Source organism: Saccopteryx leptura, chromosome 3 (assembly GCF_036850995.1).
Source record: "Saccopteryx leptura isolate mSacLep1 chromosome 3, mSacLep1_pri_phased_curated, whole genome shotgun sequence".
Lineage (NCBI taxonomy): Eukaryota > Metazoa > Chordata > Mammalia > Chiroptera > Emballonuridae > Saccopteryx > Saccopteryx leptura.
Genome location: NC_089505.1, coordinates 79,371,109 through 79,390,150, shown reverse-complemented (window position 1 = coordinate 79,390,150; position 19,042 = coordinate 79,371,109). Strand labels below are relative to the sequence as shown.

The 19,042-nt window shown below is 45.3% G+C and overlaps 3 protein-coding genes across 3 annotated transcripts in view; 1 reads left to right on the top strand and 2 right to left on the bottom strand.

The window, feature by feature from the left end:
• The window catches only part of LOC136399388 (leukocyte immunoglobulin-like receptor subfamily A member 3), a 117,503-nt gene that overhangs the window by 65,086 nt on the left and 33,375 nt on the right, over positions 1-19,042 (top strand). The window lies entirely within an intron of this gene.
• LOC136397155 (leukocyte immunoglobulin-like receptor subfamily B member 4) lies at positions 504-10,981 on the bottom strand. Its single transcript, XM_066371736.1, has 6 exons — positions 10,907-10,981; positions 4,679-4,779; positions 4,476-4,501; positions 1,886-1,938; positions 943-1,107; positions 504-862 (listed from the first exon to the last, which is right to left on the bottom strand). The coding sequence occupies exons 1-6, from the start codon at positions 10,979-10,981 to the stop codon at positions 734-736; spliced, it is 549 nt and encodes a 182-aa protein (XP_066227833.1). The 3' UTR covers positions 504-733.
• The window catches only part of LOC136399387 (leukocyte immunoglobulin-like receptor subfamily B member 3-like), a 22,908-nt gene continuing 14,774 nt past the window's right edge, over positions 10,909-19,042 (bottom strand). The window contains exons 2-4 of the mRNA XM_066374464.1: positions 13,032-13,083; positions 12,060-12,095; positions 10,909-11,891 (exon numbers count right to left, since the gene is read on the bottom strand). Of these exons, the coding sequence (XP_066230561.1) occupies positions 11,689-11,891; positions 12,060-12,095; positions 13,032-13,083 (291 nt within the window). The 3' untranslated portion in view covers positions 10,909-11,688. The remainder of the gene's footprint in view (positions 11,892-12,059; positions 12,096-13,031; positions 13,084-19,042) is intronic.

The window sequence follows — 19,042 nt, the reverse complement described above, 5'->3', positions numbered from 1 at the left end:
ATAGAGGATTGAATAAAGAAGAAGTGGTACATATATACAATGGAATACTACTAAGCCACTAGAAATGATGACATAGTGACATTTATGACAACATGGATGAACCTTGAGAACAGTATAATGAGTGAAATAAGTAAATCAGAAAAAGCTAAGAACTGCATGATTTCACACATAGGTGGGATATAAAACTGAGACTCATGGGCATAGAAAAGAGTGAAGTGGTAAGCAGAGGTGGGGAATGTACATATGTGAGGGAGGTGGTGGGAAGAAGGGTATAAAGAGGGACATGTATAAGGTGACAGAAAATGATTTGACTTTGGGTGGTGTGTACACAACATAATCAACAGTTCAAATGCTATAGAAATGTTGACCTGAAACCTACGTACTCTTATTGATCAATGTCACCCTATTAAAGTTAATTTTCTAAATAAAATTGAAAATGTTTTTAAATTCTTGAAGTCAGCGACACTGATCATCCATCTCCACCTTCCCCACCCCGTGGGTGCACTTCCTACAACCCGGGTGTGAGAATTCTCGTTTCCTCTGGAGCAGGCGGGGAGCAGAAATTCAGAAACACTCAGTGCAGGTTCCGCTCCAGTGAGATGAGATGTGTCTGTACTTCCTGAGGCTGAGGGTTTGGGGAACACGGTGCTGCTGTCAGACAGGAGGCAGGAGGGGAACAAGGGAGAGAGATTCACAAGATGGGCTGGGCAGGGTCCTCACACATTAGTACTGTTCACATAGTGCTGGGCTCAACTGGGGGCTCCTCTGACAGGGAGGAAGGGGGTGCAGTTGTCTCCTGTCTCAGAGACACGTGGATCAGCTGGGCATAGGTCACATCCTGGGAGGCGTCAGAGGCAGCCACCTGGAGCAGAGGGAGAATGAGGGAGATGGAACATGGATGGGATGGGGGGAGCCCGGGGTCCTGGAGAGTGTGAGACCCACCTGAGTGTTCATCGGCCTATCTTCTTCTGCTTGTCTGTCCTTCATGTCCAGCAATACGCCCAACAGGGAGGAAGGAGAGGTGGCCATACCCTGTCTGAGTCTGTATCCTGAGTGGTTCACGTAGGAATATGTCACTCCCTGGGGGACTTCATCATGCCTGATCTGCTGCAGAGACAGTGAGACAGAAACAGTGTTCCCTGATTCCACTGGTGACACCCTCCAGTCAATCATCCACCTGTTGTCAGAGTGATGATGTGAAACTTTAGATCAGATTAGGTCACTCTCCTGATGGACTTCCTAAGCCTTAGGGAATCAGGATGCTTCTATGGTCCCGACTCTAATCCTAACACACCGTCTCTTGCTCATTTGTCTCCAGTCACATGGCCCATCCTGCTAAAGAAGTGTGTCCTGTCTCAGGACCTTTGCCCCTCTTTATTTCTCTGTCCTCTCCATCACCCCACTCCTGCTCCATTTTCCTCACAGCACTTTGCTCTCGAGGACACTGTCCCCTTGTTTGCACAGCGTCTCCCTCCCCCACAGGTGAGCTGGAGGAATATGGAGACCGTGTTGCTCAGGGCTGCACTTTGGCCCCTAAATGGAGCCGGTAAACAGTGAGCTCCCGTCACATCTGCTGGTGAATGAATGAAGGGGGCCCTGGGGACCTCTGTGTGATTCACTGATTCATGTGTCCTCCTGAGACCCTGGGCTGCAAAAGGTCAGACAGAGGATCAGAGGCCAGCAAAGGGGACCACATAGGAGAGTCTGTGATGTCACAAGGAAATGAGGAGAAGTGAGTCACAGCAGGACAACTTGGGTGTCCAGAAGGAGAGGTCAGTGTGGGACGCTCCTGTGAACAGAAAGAGGTGAGAACGAGGAAGTGTCCATTGGATTAACTGGGCAACAGGAAGGTCCTTGGTGGCCTGGACAGGAGCAGGGGTCTCACCTGAAAGTCCAGCTCCACACCCTCCTCAGGCTGTGGGTCCTTCACAGCAGCATCTGCTGGGGCAGAATAGGGGTGTGTCTCCTGGCAAAGTCCCTGAGATCTCAGGGCTGTACAACCCTGCCTACTTCCAGATGGGCCACCAACCCAGGGGTGAGGGGAGGTGCCAGGCCCTGCAGCGAGGATTTTCGTCCTTCCCACCCCTGACCCCAAATTTCACCACTTGTTCCTCATCCATCATCTCCTGAACCCCTGTGCCCCCTCCCACAGGGCAGCCTTCTCTTCCTCTCACAGAGGGCTCCATCTGGGTGTCCGCAGCGGGGCTGCAGATGGCTTAGGGGGCAGGGGTGTTACGGACAGAGCAGAAACATGGTCAGCAGAGGTCGAGGGTCGTCAGGGCAGGAATCAGCTGACCTGCAGGGCTCTGCGTTTGTGCTCTGTGCCTGTAACTCCTGCATCAGCTTAGACACCAGCCTCCTCCGGGCTGGTGAAGAGGGACAGTCTCTGCCCTGGGAGGGTAGAAGCCCCTCCCTGTGTTATTACAAAGGAGAGAAGGAAACCTTAACACACTCGTGTGTGTGTTTCTTATTTCATGAGATTGAAAACAATGAAAGATTACCTCACACGCATGCATCTGTGCTGACACTGACGGTTTTCTTTCTAGATTTTCTGATTCGAGATTTTGGGGAGATCTTTTTCTCACTGACCTTGTTCATCTATTTGGTTTTCCTGTGGCTGCTGCCCCGAATGACCCCTTTGTTGACCAAGGTCACCCTGTCCCTACTCATCTGACATCCAGCCTTTGCTCTGACGCTGGTGTCGGAGTAGAAGGAAGAGGAGGAGAGAGAGCAGCAGGATGAGGGCCACCGAGACCCCAATCACGACGTTAGGTACCACTTGTGACCTTGAACATGAGTAATGTCATGAATGAGCCAGAGATCCTGTTTAATGAGCACCTACTGTGTGCAAGCCATCACAGATGGGCTGTCATCCATCTACTTTCCCCCTTCCCACACTCAAGCACAGGGATTGCTGACCTCACCCCTATTGCAATGAGGCTCAGAGAGGTTCACCACATGCCCCAGGTCACCCAGCCTGGAGGGGCCTGTGCTGGGCCTGAACCCGGGACTGTGGGCTCCCTGTGCTGTCCTCATGCTGCCCCCCAGGTGGACACCAGCTTCGTGCTCTGAGCTCCTCATCTGCAGGGGCACTTGTCCATGTCCCACCTGGAGCTGAGTGTTCTTTCTTATTACCTGACCCAGCACAGCAAGGACATTGGAGAAACAAGGGTGTGGCATGGACACTGTGTCTATCCCAGTATCCGACTCTATCCTGTGGGACCCTGAGACCATTTTGAGAAGGTCAGGCTGAGCTGGGGACCCTGCCCTCCTGAGCTCTGTGAGGACCTTATGTCACCTGATGTCACCGCAGCCTGTGAGCAGGATGGGACCAGGGATGGACAGACAAGAACCCGACACTCAGAGAAGGGAAGGGACCTTCCAGCCTGAAACAGGGGCCAATAGAACTAGAAACTGTACCAGGTCTGATTCCAAAACTTGTTCTCCCTCTGACTAAGCAGCTTGCAGCTTCAGTCCATGGTCCTGCCTGTCCCTCCCTCTACAGTGTCAGCAGCACTGCTACAGAGGGCACACTCTCCATAACATCACACCCTGGGGGCTCCCCTGAGAGCCCCCTCTCCCAGGAGCTCAGAGACTGAACTGAAAGGAAATCTGAGCTCTGGGCCACGATTCTCTCCTTTTATACTTGGGAACACTGAGGCCACACAGGGAAAGTGTGTCCATGTCAGTGTCTCCACAGGTGCCTCAACCCCTCTAAATGACTCTGACCCTACACCTCATGAACCCAACTACCACCTCCTGAGAGAGACTCTCACTTATCGCTCCCTGTGCCTGACTCTGTGGGGAAGGGCAGTGATCTTCAGAGCCTCCATGGGATCATGATGGCCGTATGGGTGGGGGGGGGTGTGATTCCATCTCCACACATGAGCCTGGAAGAGGTTCCCCAAGCCTGGCCCCAACATCTCCCTCTGCCATGGCCACCCCACCTGTCACCTGCCAATCTCAGAGCCCTGAGAGCCCTGTCGTTCCCAGCATCTCTGCCTGACTCTGCATCCCTGTGACAAAAACTCATCCTTGAGAATCTGGGAGACATCAGATTTCCTCATAGATTCTCAGAAAGCCCTGGGGTGCACTGAGCTTTCTCTGAGCACAGTTGAGGGGTTCACCAGCTGTGGAGATGGGCCCCATAAGGAGGGGCGCTGGGACTTCAGAGGGTTCTGGGAACAAGGATACAAGGCTAGTGAGAGGCTGGGGGTCACCCAGGAGTCTGCAGATCACTTGGAAATTTCTCCTACATCCGCTCTGTGCCCACCCCAAAAACTTACTCCCCAGTTCACCTACCCAGTTCCGCTCCACGGTGAGGGGAAGAAGCACATGGGTGGGAGGGACTCTGAGGGACAGATCTCTGCTGGGAGACCATGACTGAGGGCCCCTCCTTCTCACCCAACATCAGATGTGTCCTGGGGACAGGACCTGAACTGACTGCTGAAAAAGGACGCAGTCAGGTCACTCACCTGAGTCCAGTACATCCAGGGGCTCACTGGGGTGTGACCACACATGGGGTTTTATCTTTAAAAAGCCATGGCATCTGAATGTATGCTTGTGGTTGGGGGTCACAGCGCCCACAGGAAACAGGGCTTAGAACTTTCCAATGAGATGTTGACGTGAGTCCTGGGTCCAGCAGAGCCCATGTTCTCCTTCCTGAGTCAGAACAAACCAGTCAAATCCCTGCCCTGAGCCACACTGGAGGGTCACGTTCTCTCCTGAGATCACGACAGGGCTGGACAGGGCTGAGAGTTCTGTGGACCAGCGCAGCTCCTAATAACGGTGCGGAATTAAGGAAACACATTTATCAAAACAAAAATGATGGGACTTGGAGGACTCTTCAACATGCCTGGCAGTATCCAAGTGCCCCATAGCCCCAGTTTGCTTTATTATATAGCCATATGCAAATCAAGGACCTTGATACAAAGTTGCACATCCAAGGCTAAGACAGGAACTCTCCCAAGGCAAAAACAGGATACATTAGTGAAATCTACCAACATCTGAAACAAACAAAAAGTCAGAGGAAGGGCATGTATATTGCTTCCAGCAACCCAAGGAAGCAAGTAGAGTGGGTGCAAATACTCAGCATCATAGCCAAATATGGAGATGGAGGGGGGAGAACTTAGCCTTTTGCTAAGCCTCAAATCTAAAATGGCTTTTTCCCATTTATGGGCCACAACATATCCCCCTTTTCTTTTTTACTTTTACTTTGTGTGCTGAGATTTGCACTCGTCTGATTTCCTAGTTTCCCAGATTATAGTTTGGAGGCAGACTGAAAAAATACAGAACAAACACAGAATTAGTATAGCCAATACTAACAAGATACCCAAATATTCTAAAACATTACAGTGATTAAAGCCTTTAAGCAAACTCTTGGCCAATACAACAAGAATCCATAAAAAAGTAGTGTCCTTAATATGTTCACCAAGCCCAAGTTGGCACCAACATCATTCCAAATTTCCGCAAATTCAACCCAACCCCAGTTCAGTCCATCAAAAGCTGCACAGGAGCAGGAGTCCAGGAAACACATCCAGGAGAAGTCCACATGGCACTGGAATTGCTGTCACACTTCCACACTCTGCAGCTAGCGTCAAAGTCCCAAAGACTGCTGCTTCTAGCTGGTAATGACCCAGGTAGACTGGAAAAGCCATCCACAGCACGCATGAAGACGGAGCTTCCTTTTTCTTTAAACTGGAAAGATGAACCCAGGGGGCCTTATACTGGAGCTTTACAGCCATGGGGTGGTAAAGAGAACCTTGGGATACACTAAGCTGGGTGGCAGAGGTAAATTTGTAAGTTGGCAAAAAAGAAAAAAAGGACCTCTAAATTAGGAGTAGGTCCTAGCCTAAAATATGAGTAGGGCATTGAGGCAGGAGGAATAAAGCAAACACTATATATTAAACAAAGCAGCAGAAAATAGGACTATCAACACCCACAACAGAGATCTTTGAGGGAAGAATAAAAAACCTGAATATTCAGGCAAGACATAGTTGAGTGGCCCTTGTGTAAATGAGATAAGTTTACCTGCTACTTGGAAGAAATACCCTAGGCTCGTCCACAGTGTCATAGATGGGGCTGATGGCCTGGGCACCTTCAGCCTTCAGTGGCAAACCCCAGCATTCTGGGCAAGGTTAGGTCACAGGTGGCTGGAGCAGGGCTGGAAGAGACTGAACCCTCCCTTAGAAAAGCGAGGGGGAAGCCTACCTTCCAGTGTCCCTTCTTCCTCACAGCAAAGGCATGTAAGCCTGGCAGGCTTTGGTTCAATGACCTTCCTTTCCACTATTGAAGCAGGGCCCTGATGGAGTCCTATGAGGCCCTGTTGGGGCATTGGAGCCTTTGAGGTTGTATGCCATGTGCTAGTATTTTACCTGATCTCTTTTGGGCTTTTTCTGCCTCTTGGTACCTTAAAAGCCATGCTCAGAAGATCTTGCTGAGGGGTTTGAGGATCCCCATCCACCTATATCAACGTTTTCTGTATATCTGGAACTATTTGGAAAAAGACAAAACAGTGTTATTAGGTGGAACAAATAAAAGAGGGTAGAAGTTTGCAGGAGAAAAGGATTTGGTGTCTCCTGTTTATCAACATTCAAAAGAAAATTTTTGAAAGATAAGGAATCTTCCTTTAAAAGATTTTCAGGAAATCCAGGATATGACTCCCCCTTTTATATTTTTTAAATTGACCTTAAATATTTGCTGGGTGCACTTTAATAATACCTTGACTTTAAAGATTGTAAGAAATACCCGTAATTTGAAAGGTTTGACAAAATACAGTAAATGCTTTTGCTACATATGCAGGAGCATTATCAGCTTTAATCACATCAAGAAGTCCAATAATAGAAAATGCATACAGACAATAAGCTATAACATGCTTAACAGCCTCTCCTGTCCTAGCAGAGGCTACCATAAATCCAGAATAAGTAACCACTGTAACGTGGACATAGGACTGTTTGCCAAATGAAGGTATATGAGTAACATCCATTTGCCAAGGTTGTCCTGATAGGGGTCCTTGAGGGTTAACTCCAAATGAAGGGGCAGATTGTAGTATAGGACCCCTTGGACAGGATTTACCAATCTGCCATGCTGCTTCCCGAGAAAGTTGAAATTGTTTACATAGGGCTGCAGCATTCTGGTGATGAATAGTATGAGACTGAATTGATCGATCTGTCATGGTTGCTCCAAATAATTTTCTTTTGGGTAGCTTGATCAACAAGGGTATTCCCTTGTGCTAAAGCTCCAGGGAGCATGGAGTGAGCTCAAATATGTCCTATAAAACGTGGAGCTCTATGTTGACGTACAAGTCTTTGAAGAAGGAGAAACTGCTGAAATAGATCATCAGCAGTTGTCCCTAAGACAGCAGTCTCTATAGTGGAAATATTTGCTGTCTGTATATAGATTAAAGGAGGAGTATGGCAAATGCTGAAAAGCCATGATAACGGCATGTAATTCTAGTCTTTAAGTTGATTTCAAGGCGAATTATTTTAGTATAAATTTGTCCATTGATTGTTAAGCCTGCTATTCCTGAGCTGGATCCATCAGTAAAGATTGTAGGTGCTTCAGGAATGGGATCATTAACAATTGTCTGAGGAAAGACAAATGTAGTAATTAATTGAACTATTTTATCAGCTGGGTAGTGAGAATCAATTTGGCCTCTAAAATTTGTAAAAGTGATTTGCCATTTAGTGGAAGTTTCCCAGAGCCATTGTTGTTGATCCTTTGAAAAAGGGACAACAAGCCTGACCAGGCAGTGGCACAGTGGATAGAGCGTCAGACTGGGATGCAGAGGACCCAGGTTCGAGACCCCGAGGTCGCCAACTTGAGCGCGGGCTCATCTGGTTTGAGCAAAAGCCTACCAGCTTGAACCCCAAGTCGCTGGGTCCAGCAAGGGGTTACTCGGTCTGCTGAAGGCCTGCGGTCAAGGCACATATGAGAAAGCAATCAATGAACAACTAAGGTGTTGCAATGCACAATGAAAAACTAATGATTGATGCTTCTCATCTCTCTCTGTCCCTGTCTATCCCTCTCTCTGACTCACTCTCTGTCTCTATAATAAATAAATAAATTAATTAATTAATTTTAAAAAGGGACAACAATAATTTGAGGCTCAAAACCTCTAAGCTGTGAGAGTCACCTACACCCCTTGATAATCAAGGAGGCGACAAAATCAAAATACAAAGATAAAACTTTTTTAAAAGTAACAACCAAATTAATCCATTCAGTAGGACCTGAAGCTTGCCACAATAGTCCCATTGGAGTGTAACTCGAGGGACAAATTAGTAAGGCAATTGATTCTTCAGGATTTATGCGTTTTAATTGTGCTTGCTCCAAGGCCTTTTCTACAAGCTTTAAAGCTTGTTGTCCCGCAGCTGTAAGTAGCCGAGGAGAAGCTGGTTCAGCCAAGCCTCTAAGACTATCAAAAAGTGGTTTCAGTTCCCTGGTAGTTAATTTCAAGGAAGGTCTAAGCCAATTAATGTCTCCTAACAGTTTCTGGAAATCATTTAAAGTTTGCAAATGATCTGTCCTGATTTCTATTTTCTGTGGACGAATTTGTTGTCCCTCAATAATTTGTCCTAAATAAGAAAAAGGTAAAGATTGCTGTACTTTTTCAGGAGCTATATAAAGTCCTGATTCTTTCAAAGAATATTCTAGTTGTTGCAAAGTGGTCAACAGTGTTTTTATCTGGATGAGCAATAAGAATATCATCCATATAATGAATTATGTATGCCTTAGGGTGCTGCAAAATGCTTGCAATTATGCGGACTTAAAGGAATAGTAAAAAAGCAATCCTTCAAGTAATGACAAATACAGGCATATTCCATGGACTATTAGATGGTTCAATGTGCCCAAGCTGTAGCTGCTCTTGTACCAATTGAGCAGCTGCCCTAAATTTCTCCTGAGAAAGGGTCCATTGGTCTACCCATACAGGATTATCTGATTTCCAAGTAATTGGGTCTGCACAATGCATTATTGGGGTAGCAGGAACTACCAAGGCCCCTATGCTAAATTTTGATATTCTAATCCACACCTTCTGGTATTGGGTGCCACTTCTATGGGGGTGAGAATTCCCCACTGTTCTTTTAAAAATTCCTGATTAAGCACTTGAGTATTGACTAAATTATTAGGACTGACAAGTAATGCTCCCGTATTTTTCAAAACATCTCTACCCCACAAATTAGCTGGCAATCCAGGGAGCACATAAGGCTGAAAAACTCCAGAATGACCTTCTTTATCTTCCCATTGTCATGAGTGGGCCAGGAAGGAGGCCAATGTAGCTTAGCAATAACAGATACATCAGCCCCAGTATCAGTCCTTTAAATTTATACCCTTGTATTGTTAGTTCCATTTCAGGGCGTTCCTGACCTATTTTTTTAATCCAATTGGCAAAATCAGAGGAGCCAAATCACCAATTTTCTTGGGGCCCTTTTGCAGGACGTGGCCTGAGAAGCAGAATTAGCACCCTTATACTATTCTTCTAACTGCCTGAATTAGCCATGAGACAAATTCCTGAAATGACTTATTAGGGCTCTGCTTAATTTTGCTCAATTCCTTTGTTTTGCCTGAGTATAACCTTACACATAACAAGACAATTTACACACAAAAAACACAACTTTGACTAATCCTAATATTTAAATTGCTATTTGGCTCCTAACTCTGAACATACCTCACAATGCACTAACCAAATCAGTAAGTCTTAAGGATCTACATTCTATTCCATTTAAATTTAAATGAGCTCTCCTTACAAGTTCTAAAATCATTTTATTTTTTTTAAATATTAGAGCCAGCATTTCCATTTTTTGCATGCAAAAAAACCTTAATTCAGGCCTTAAAAACAGACACATTTTGACAACATTAAACAAAGACTAAACAGAAACAAGAATTAGACGAACCAGACAAACCAGAGAGAAACCCGGGACTTCGGAGCACATCCAGATTAGAAAGATGCCTACCTGATATTAGTCAGGGCATTTTCTGACAGAGGGACAGAAGGATGTGACTAAACAAAATCTCCCAGAGAAAATTTGCTCTCGGCAGCTGCTGGGATATTTTCTATAGTCAGATCCAACACAGGTCCCCTGCCTCAATTTCCAGGCAAAGAATAAGAAAGAAACAAAGTGATACTTCAGAAGATTGTAGTTAAAACATTAAAGAAAATCAGACCATGACAAGAAAAGCTGTAATTTTCCTAATACCTGAGTCTTTTATCTATTCTCAAATTCTATAGTCACTGTAACTGGTGGCTCAGGTTGACTATGCTGAGATTTTTCTCCTACCTCAACAGCCCCTTCATGAAAGTCCAACTTCCACAGCAAATAATCACCCTCGAAGAGACAAGCACAAGCAATCGCCTTCCAGTCATTTGGTGGAAGAGCCTTTGCCCTAATAGTATTTAATAAACCAAGTGGAAAAGGGGCAGTAGGCCCATACTGAACACAAACAAGTTTAAGCTCTTTCAGAGCTCTAAAAGGTACAGGTTCATGTTCTCGCACTAGTCTCCCTGTATCATCCTGTCTTTCTACAACAGGAAAACGGGTAAAGCCATCATATATTGCTTCCCCCACATTTCAAGCCTGGTCTATAGATTGTTGGAGAGGGGATTTCCCAGATTTTGAGCTACAGACTCCGCAATCAGCCCGATAAGAAAACTGAGGAGCAGAGGGTTGAACATAGGAAGGAGCTGAGGGCAGCAGAAGCCCCGTGGCTAAGGCAGCCATAGCCACAAATTCTTCATCCCCCCTTTCATCCTCAGACTCCAAGTTATCCTCGTTTTCACATCTCTCTGTATCCAGCTCACCCTGATACACTTCAGACAATGATTTGTCTTCATACGGAAACATTTCTACATAAAGGTCCCTTAATTTTGACCCTATCTGTCCCATAAACTTTTACTCCCAACTACACTTACCCAAAAACTTTCTTTACTCACTGTGTGCACTTCACTTTGGGGAGTTCCGTCACCTTCCTTCGGTTTTAGTTTCATCGTACTCAAGTCATCTGGGCGCTACTTGCCGCGGACCAGCGCAGCTACTGATAATGGTGCGGAATTAAGGAAACACACTTATCAAAACAATAACAATGGGACTGGGAGGACTCTTCAACATGCCTGGCAGTATCCGAGTGCCCCATAGCCCCAGTTTGCTTTATTATATAGCCATATGCAAATCAAGGACCTTGATACAAAGTTGTACATCCAAGGCTAAGACAGGAACTCTCCCAAGGCAAAAACAGGATACATTAGTGAAATCTACCAACTTCTGAAACAAACAAAAAGTCAGAGGAAGGGCATGTATATTGCTATCAGCAACCCAAGGAAGCAAGTAGAGTGGGTGCAAATACTCAGCATCACAGCCAAATATGGAGGTGGAGAGGGGAGAACTTAGCCTTTTGCTAAGCCTCAAATCTACAATGGCTTTTTGCCATTTACAGTCCACAACATGAGAGGCTGGGTTTGCTGTCGATTCCGAGGAGAGGTGGAGGCAACGTGTTAAATGGGCTCAAACCTCCCTCCTGTCCCCCAGGGCTGGGCTGTGAGAGGGGAGATCACCTGAGAGTAGACCCCCTTCCTGAGGGCAGAGCCTGAGGCTCCGACCCCTGAGTGTCCCCTCACCTGTCACCATCAGGTCCAGGGGGTCACTGTACTCAGACCAGCCAGTAGGGCAGATGTAATAACAGTGATATCACCCTGCGTCATGCTCTGTCATGTTTGTGATGGAGAATTTGCACTTGTTGGTGGGCTTCCACGGCGTGTGCATTCCAAATTGAATGTTTTTCTTCTTTATACAGCTCGAACTCCTTGCCCCCTGCTGTACCCTGACACCATATGGTCACAGAGCTTCCCAAGGGGATCAGAGACTCTGGCTCAGACAGGACTGTGGGTATGGGGATGGTCCCTGGGGGGAAAAACACAGAGGTTGCATTAGAAACACCTTTCCCACCTCTGATCTCCCAACTCAGCCCAATTCTTCCTGTTTCACCGCCTCATATCAAGGCCTCTGGGCCCCCATGAGCCCTGGGGCCTGAAACACAAGGTGAGGAAGGGAATCTTGGAGAGGACTCACCTGTCTGCACACAGGTCCTCTGGCCCAGACTCAGCCCTGCAAGAGAGTCCCTGTCAGAGGTTTGTACCTGGACGTTGGAGCTGAATCCTTTCTCTACAGGACCCCAACCTCAAAAGCTGCCTGAGCCTAAGGTTCCCATGAACAAAGGGGTGTAGCCTCCCTAACCGACTGTGCTGCCCCCTCCCCGTGTCCACAACTGACCAAGGCAGAGAAGAGCGGAGAGGAGGGAAAGCATGGTGTCTGCTCAAAGTGCTCTCGCTCTGCAGATGGAGGAGCCCCTGGGCCTGAAGGACAGAGATACACAGGATGTGCAGTCAGGGTATGCTGCCCTTCTGGGTTCCCACAGCTATGGACACACAACAAGGGTACAGCCCCGCCCTGGGCCTGGCTCTGGGTTTTTCTATGATGAAGAGAAAAGGGAGCAATCAGGAGGACTCCATGGTCTCAGGAGACATATCAGGTCTTTCCTAATTTCCAGGTTTTCATCTTTCTGCCTGATCTGAACTCCTGCTCAGAGAGTGCGGGAACCAGGGTCTTGTTCTGACTCAGCCCCTGACAGTCTGGCTCTATACAGCACAACAGGACGCCAACCATGGTCCTTGAGGGTGCTCACTTGTGAAAGATTCTGCTCAGCAACTCTCACAGAGTGGATATCACATTTCCAATCCTTTTCCTGTGTCTGAGGGTCCTGGCAGGGTCACATCCATGCCAACCCTTAGCGTTTTCTGCCCTCTTTATTTTAGCCATTCATCGTGTGTATTGTCACCATCCTGTGGTTTAATGTACATTTCTTCAAGCATTTACAAAGCTCAGTGCCAATTAAAATATTACTGTACATTTGCATGTAAATGTAATTCACTTATTAAAGTTCTTGCTTCCTTTTCTGGTATCTGCTGTCACATTATAGATGTCTACATATTCCTTAAATGACCTCAGTACCAGCCCACTGTCTGATTTTGGCATCACACATACCTTCTGCCACTGAGTCCCATTGTGTGGTTTCCTCTTCGCTCCCTGCTGGTGTCTGTGAGGAACAGAAGTTCATAACATTACCAGATTCCGCTGTACCCATCTTTCCACTAAGTTCATGGATTTGTGTCCAGTTGAAGAGAACTTTGTATTGCACAAGCTAGCAATGTATTTTCCTGTTTTTATTTGCAAAAGGAAAAGAAATTTATTTGCTTTTCACATTTTCATCTGTAGCCCATCTGACCTCCATTACCGTACGAGGTGTGAGGTAGATGTGAACGTTCACCTTGTTCCACAGACTCATCAATCTGGTCAGCACCACGTGATGGAAACATCATAACCTCCCACTGCACTTCACGGTCTCTGTCACGATGCAGGTGACTACATGAGTGGTTTGAGTCTCAATTCTTTCCCTTGCTCTACTAGATGTGGTGTCTCTGCTTGTCAATTTCCCAGATCTCCAAAACACCCATCTGGCTTTGAATGGCTGGTCTCCTCTCCCCTGTATCTCAGATGGGGTGAATTGTCACCCCGTTTGTAGGGGAGGGGTTGGTATCAGGCTGCTGCTACAAGTGAGGGAAATGAGATCAAGAGATGAGATACCTGCAGAAGTGTTGTTCAACCATTCAGGTGGTAGTGCCACATCAATATATAATTGTGGTGTGTGTGTGTGTGTGTGTGTGTGTGTGTGTTTCCAGTCTTCTAACAGAACTCTCATGGATGTGCCCTAAGCTAAATTCTCAAGACTGCACAGTTTGAAAAGGACCATGACAGCCAGCATCAAGCTGCTCTGTAGAAGCAGAAAGAAGTCAAATGATTTACTCTGAGGTGAGGGACACGGAGATGGATATCCTGCTGCTCACAGAAACAGGAACAGGAAGTCAGGTGGACACTGTGAGAGGCAGAACCTGTGTCCCAGGGCCAGGACAGAGAGTTGGGCTCTCCTGTGGGAGCAGAGGGTATGACCAGACCCTCCCCTTCCCCAGGCCTCTCTCTTCCATCCCTTATCTCACTGCCTCTGAGGGCACCTTTCTGTCTCCAGTCAAGGCAGGGAGGGAAGGTCACCATACACACACTCCCAGGACAGTGGTCATTTCTATAACCTCCTTGGGTTCTGAGCTCCAAGCCCCCACTCCCTTCTCCAGTTCACTCTTCACATCAGTCTCTCCAAATCTCTGTCAGAATCTGTCATTTTCTGTTTCAAATCCCTTATGGGCTTCACTGTTCTTAGAGTAAATCCAGACTCTTTGTTCTGAATCATCCAGATAAGACCCCCTCCAACCTCAGCACCCACTTCTGCATTTTCTCAAGCAGACAGGTGCAGTTACTTTGTGAACACACATGCACACACACACATGCAGGCACACACACACAAACACTGAACAGCTGATTACTTCCTTGCTTCCTCATATCTGCTTTTTAAGAACCATTTATACCCAGCCAATCCATTCCCATGCCCTGAGCTAAAACCACAAGACTTGAAGTATCACCTAAGTTGTTTTTCTTCTCATTTGTCTTTTTTAATGTGTTTGGGACTGCCACAGAATATGTGAGGACAGCATGCTCAATCCAATCCATGTAAGCCATTCACATGCATTGCTTGAACACAATATTGAGGTTTAATTACTGTTGTTATTTTATTGGGTCTATATAAATATTGCATTTCCCTAATCCATTTGTTATGCATGTCACATATGATCTTCATAAACAGCCTGATCATAGCAGTCCATTTTTATGTATTTCTTTTGTCTTTAAGACATAATCCCAGACGTCAGAGAAATGGCACTGTGAGGGGTGCTCCCGATACCTCTCCCTGAAATTTCAACAAGTTCAACAACTAGAGACAGAAAAACAATCCCAGGAGCATCTGAAATACGCATACATCAAACAAAGGTACGACTGGACAAAAAGGTGGCTGAATATATTTATATAATCCACTCTGAAGGAAATAAGATGGAGAACAGAGTATTCTGCTTTCCTCACTGATCTGAGGAAGAGCTGTTTTCATTCGGAACTGAGAAGAAGGGTGGGCGAGGGAAGAGAGAAGAAGCTGGCTAAGGCAGAGATGTTCAAGCCAAGGAGAGAGTGTGCCCACGGCTCTGCTTGAGTTCGCCAATGTGGAGCTAATGCCAGCAGCAAACCCCAATAGAGGTGGGGGAGGGGGTTGCTTGCAGAGATTCATACCAGAGCAGCTTTGGGCTTTGTTTACTCCTGGTCTCCCAGTCAGCGAGCATGGGCAGTGTGCAAGTGGATCCACCTGGTGCTTCTGGCATGGGCTCCCTCATTCCCGGAGGGATGGAGGGGCTGGGTCAGAGACTGTCAGAAGTGGTCCCCTGTGTGGGCTATGGCCAGAGTTTCTGTATAATCCCGGCTTCCCAAACAACAGTACAGGAAGTTTCCAGAGCCAGCTTCCCTACGCCCGGACCTGTCCAGGTGGGACATCTCCGCCAGCCTTACAGACTAACAAAGCAAACTCCCATTGAGGAGAACTTCGGAAGCGGTGGGGGGAAGAGCACACAGACAGCCTGTATGCAGCTGCTGGAAAGCAGACCTGAAGATCACTGAAAGGAGACTAACCCGCAGTCTGCTTACTGTCCAGCTGGCTGACGCTGGTGGCTCTGGCTAACAAAGCCTTCATTCACAGGCCTGTGACTTAAGCGAAAAAGTACAGTCCCATGGAACAGACCTCAGAGAACACTGTGGAAGTAGGGCGGGCTGGGCTGTAGGCTTCCAAACAAAGGAGAAGCCTGTGGAGGCAGACCCACGGAGGCCTGCAGAGCACTGAAGCAAACTTTAACTAGACATACCTGGGGAACCTTAGGAAGGAGCCTGACCAGAAGTCAGCTCACTCCCCTGCCTGCCTAAGCTGGTGGCTCTGGTTGGTAAAGCTGTCATATCCAGGGCTATGCTTTGAACGGACCTGGAGGAGAGACTTGTCAGCTTTTAGGGCTTCTTGCTCTGCAGGCAGTGACTGGGGCATCTTCCTGCCAGCTGATACAGGTTATAAAGTGTAAATACCCTGGGGAGACTAGACCCACGGAGCGCTGAGGCATTCTAGACATGCCCAAAGGCTCATAGAAAGACACCAGAAAGTCAATCGGCTCCCAGCTTTGCCTGATTACACTGGTGGCTCTGGCTGGCAAAGCCCTCCCCAGAACCCAGATTTGAGCAGGGATAGAGGGGAGATTTGGCAGCTCTTAGAGCCTCTTGCTCTCCAGGCAGTGGCTGGGGCAACTTCACAGCTGTGTCCCCAGGCTGTGTTTCAGGAAGGAGAGATTTGGGGAGAGGCTAAGGAAAAATGAACTCTCCCATTATCAGAGCCTGCAAACACTAACAAGCCTCATCTACCAACGGGATGGAGGCCTAGTTTATGTAATCACCATAGCGACACATCAACTGCAAATCTCTGCCTGAGTGCCACAGGGGCAGAACCTGAGATACAGCACTACTGCCCAAAAAGAGAGAGAAGAAATAAAAAGAAAGAAGATAACCTCCCAAATTCAGAAAAAATCCAGTCTTTATAACTTTTTTAATTTGTTTCTTTCATTTTTAATCTTTTTTTTCTTCCACATTAGACATTCTATTCTTTTCCCATTTTATTATTCTCTTTTCATTTTGAATGTCATTACCCAGAGGTGTTACATTTTCCATTCCTTTTCTTTTTTTCTTTTATCTTTTTTTCTCTCTTTTTTTGTTTCTTCTTTTCTCTTTCACTTTTTCTCTCATTTGATCCTCAGTCACAAACAAATTATTTTATTATGAATTAAAATTTTTTCTTGTGGTATTTTGTGTGCTTTTTACTTCACTTTTTACCTCATTAGCATTTCCGCCAATGCTGGCCTTTCATTCTATGTAGATTTTGTTCCACTTAATATAATAGAATTTTAATTTTTCACTTATTTTTTCTCTTTTTCTTCTTTTCTTCTTCTTTCTTTCACTATTTCTTTCATTCAACTGTCATTTACAAACAAATTATTTTATTCTTAATCTAAATTTTTTCCTTGTAGCATTTTGTGGGTTCTTACCTCATTTTTTCTTTTTTTTGCCTCTTTGTCACTTTCTCCAACTCAGGCCCTCTGTTTTATGTATTTTTTGTTCCACTTAAAACCATAGAATTTTCAGTTTTTCACTGTGTTTTCTCAAAAAAAATTTTATATCAACTCTTATTAGTGCAATTAATAATACCACTCTCAAATGCCATTAAGAAAAAAAGAAATCAAATATCATGGATAAAAAAGACAGAGATTATGCTCAGATAGGAAAAAAACTTCAATAGCTTGGAAATCTTGGAGTTAAATGACAGAGAAGTTAAAATTGGAGTACTAAAAATAATCAGGGATATACAAGAAAGCACAGAAAGGTAATTTAGGAAGCTCAAGAAACAATTCAACGAATAGAAAGAATACATTACTAAGGAAATTAAAACTATGAAAACAAATCAGAGATGAAAAACTCAATTCATAAACTGAAAACTGAGCTAACAAGCTTAGCTAATAAAACAGGCCAGATAGAGAAGAGAATTAGTGACATATAATACAGGCAACTAGAGACACTACAGAGAGAAGAGGAGAGAGACTCATAAATTTTAAAAAAATAAGAAAGCCCTACAGGAATTGTCGGACTCCATCAGAAAGACCAACATAAGAATAATGGGTATATCAGAAGGAGAAGAGAGAGAAAATGGAATGGAGAACATATTCAAACAAATAATAAACTAGAACTTCCCAAGCCTGTTGAAAGAACTAAAGCCTGGAATTCAAGAAACCAACAGAGTACCGAGTTATCTTAACCTAACAAACCTACTCCAAGGCACTTTATAATGAAATTGGCAGAAGCCAACGACAAAGAAAACATTCTCAAGGCAGCCAGGGAAAAGAATACAACATATAAAGAAAGGCCCATTAGATTATCATAAGATTTCTCAGCAGAAACTCTACAAGCTAGAAGACAGTGGACCCAAATATTTAAAGTTCTGAAAGAGGAAATTCCAGCCAAGAACACTATACCCTCAAAACTATCCTTCAAATAAAAGGAGAAATAAAAATATTTACAGATACAGAAAAGATGAGAAAATTTATCACCAGAAAACCCCCACTACAGGGAATACTAAAGGAGGTTTTCTGACCAGATACAAAGAACAAAACAAAGCTACAAGTAAAAACTCCATCAAGATCACAATAAAAATAAGATTAATCTGTGACAACAAAAACAAAAAAGATGAGAGGACAAAAATTAACAACAGCAAAGGAGGATGGAGTTCAGAAGCACTCATGAGATAATGTACTATAATGAACATGATATGTATCCTTTCCATTACTTAATGCTAACCACCCCTGAAAAAAACACCACAGAAGCTCATAACTTGAAAAAAGAAGCAACAGAAGAAAGAAGTTTGGATTACAATCAAACAAATACAAGTGATAGAGAAACAAAAGAGAAGAACCAAACAAGATACAAAACTGTCAGAAAGCAATATATAAAATGGCAATAGGAAAACCTCAAGTGTCAATAATTACACTAAATGTAAATGAATTGAATTCACCAATAAAAAGACACAGAGTAGCAGAATGGATTAAAAAAGAAAATCCAACTCTATGCTGCCTACAAGAAATACATCTAAGCTACAAGGATAAAAACAAATTCAAAGTGAAAGATTGTAAAGCAATACTCCAAGCAAAAAACATCCAAAAAAAAAGAAGGTGTAGCGATACTCACATCTAACAATGCTGACTACAAGACAACAAAGGTAATCAGAGACAAAAACGGTCATTTCATAATAATAAAGGGGACATTAAACCAAGAAGACATAACACTTTTTTTTTGTATTTTTCTGAAGCTGGAAGTGGGGAGAGACAGTCAGACAGACTCCCTCATGCGCCCAACCGGGATCCACCCAGCACGCCCACCAGGGGCGACACTCTGCCCACCAGGGGGCAATGCTCTGCCCCTCCAGGGCATCACTCTGCCGTGACAAGAGCCACTCTAGCACCTGGGGAAGAGGCCAAGGAGCCATC

What these genes read in the sequence shown, in the direction of transcription:
- LOC136397155 (XM_066371736.1), bottom strand. Translation starts at nt 10,981, where the DNA reads ATGAAACTAAAACCGAAGGAAGGTGACGGAACTCCCCAAAGTGAAGTG. An exon ending in TGAGTAAAGAAAGTTTTTGG is followed by an intron (nt 4,780 to 10,906) that starts GTAAGTGTAGTT and finishes CACCGTTATTAG; the next exon opens with GAGCTGCGCTGGTCCACAGA. An exon ending in CCTGGATGTACTGGACTCAG is followed by an intron (nt 1,939 to 4,475) that starts GTGAGTGACCTG and finishes CTGCCCCAGCAG; the next exon opens with ATGCTGCTGTGAAGGACCCA.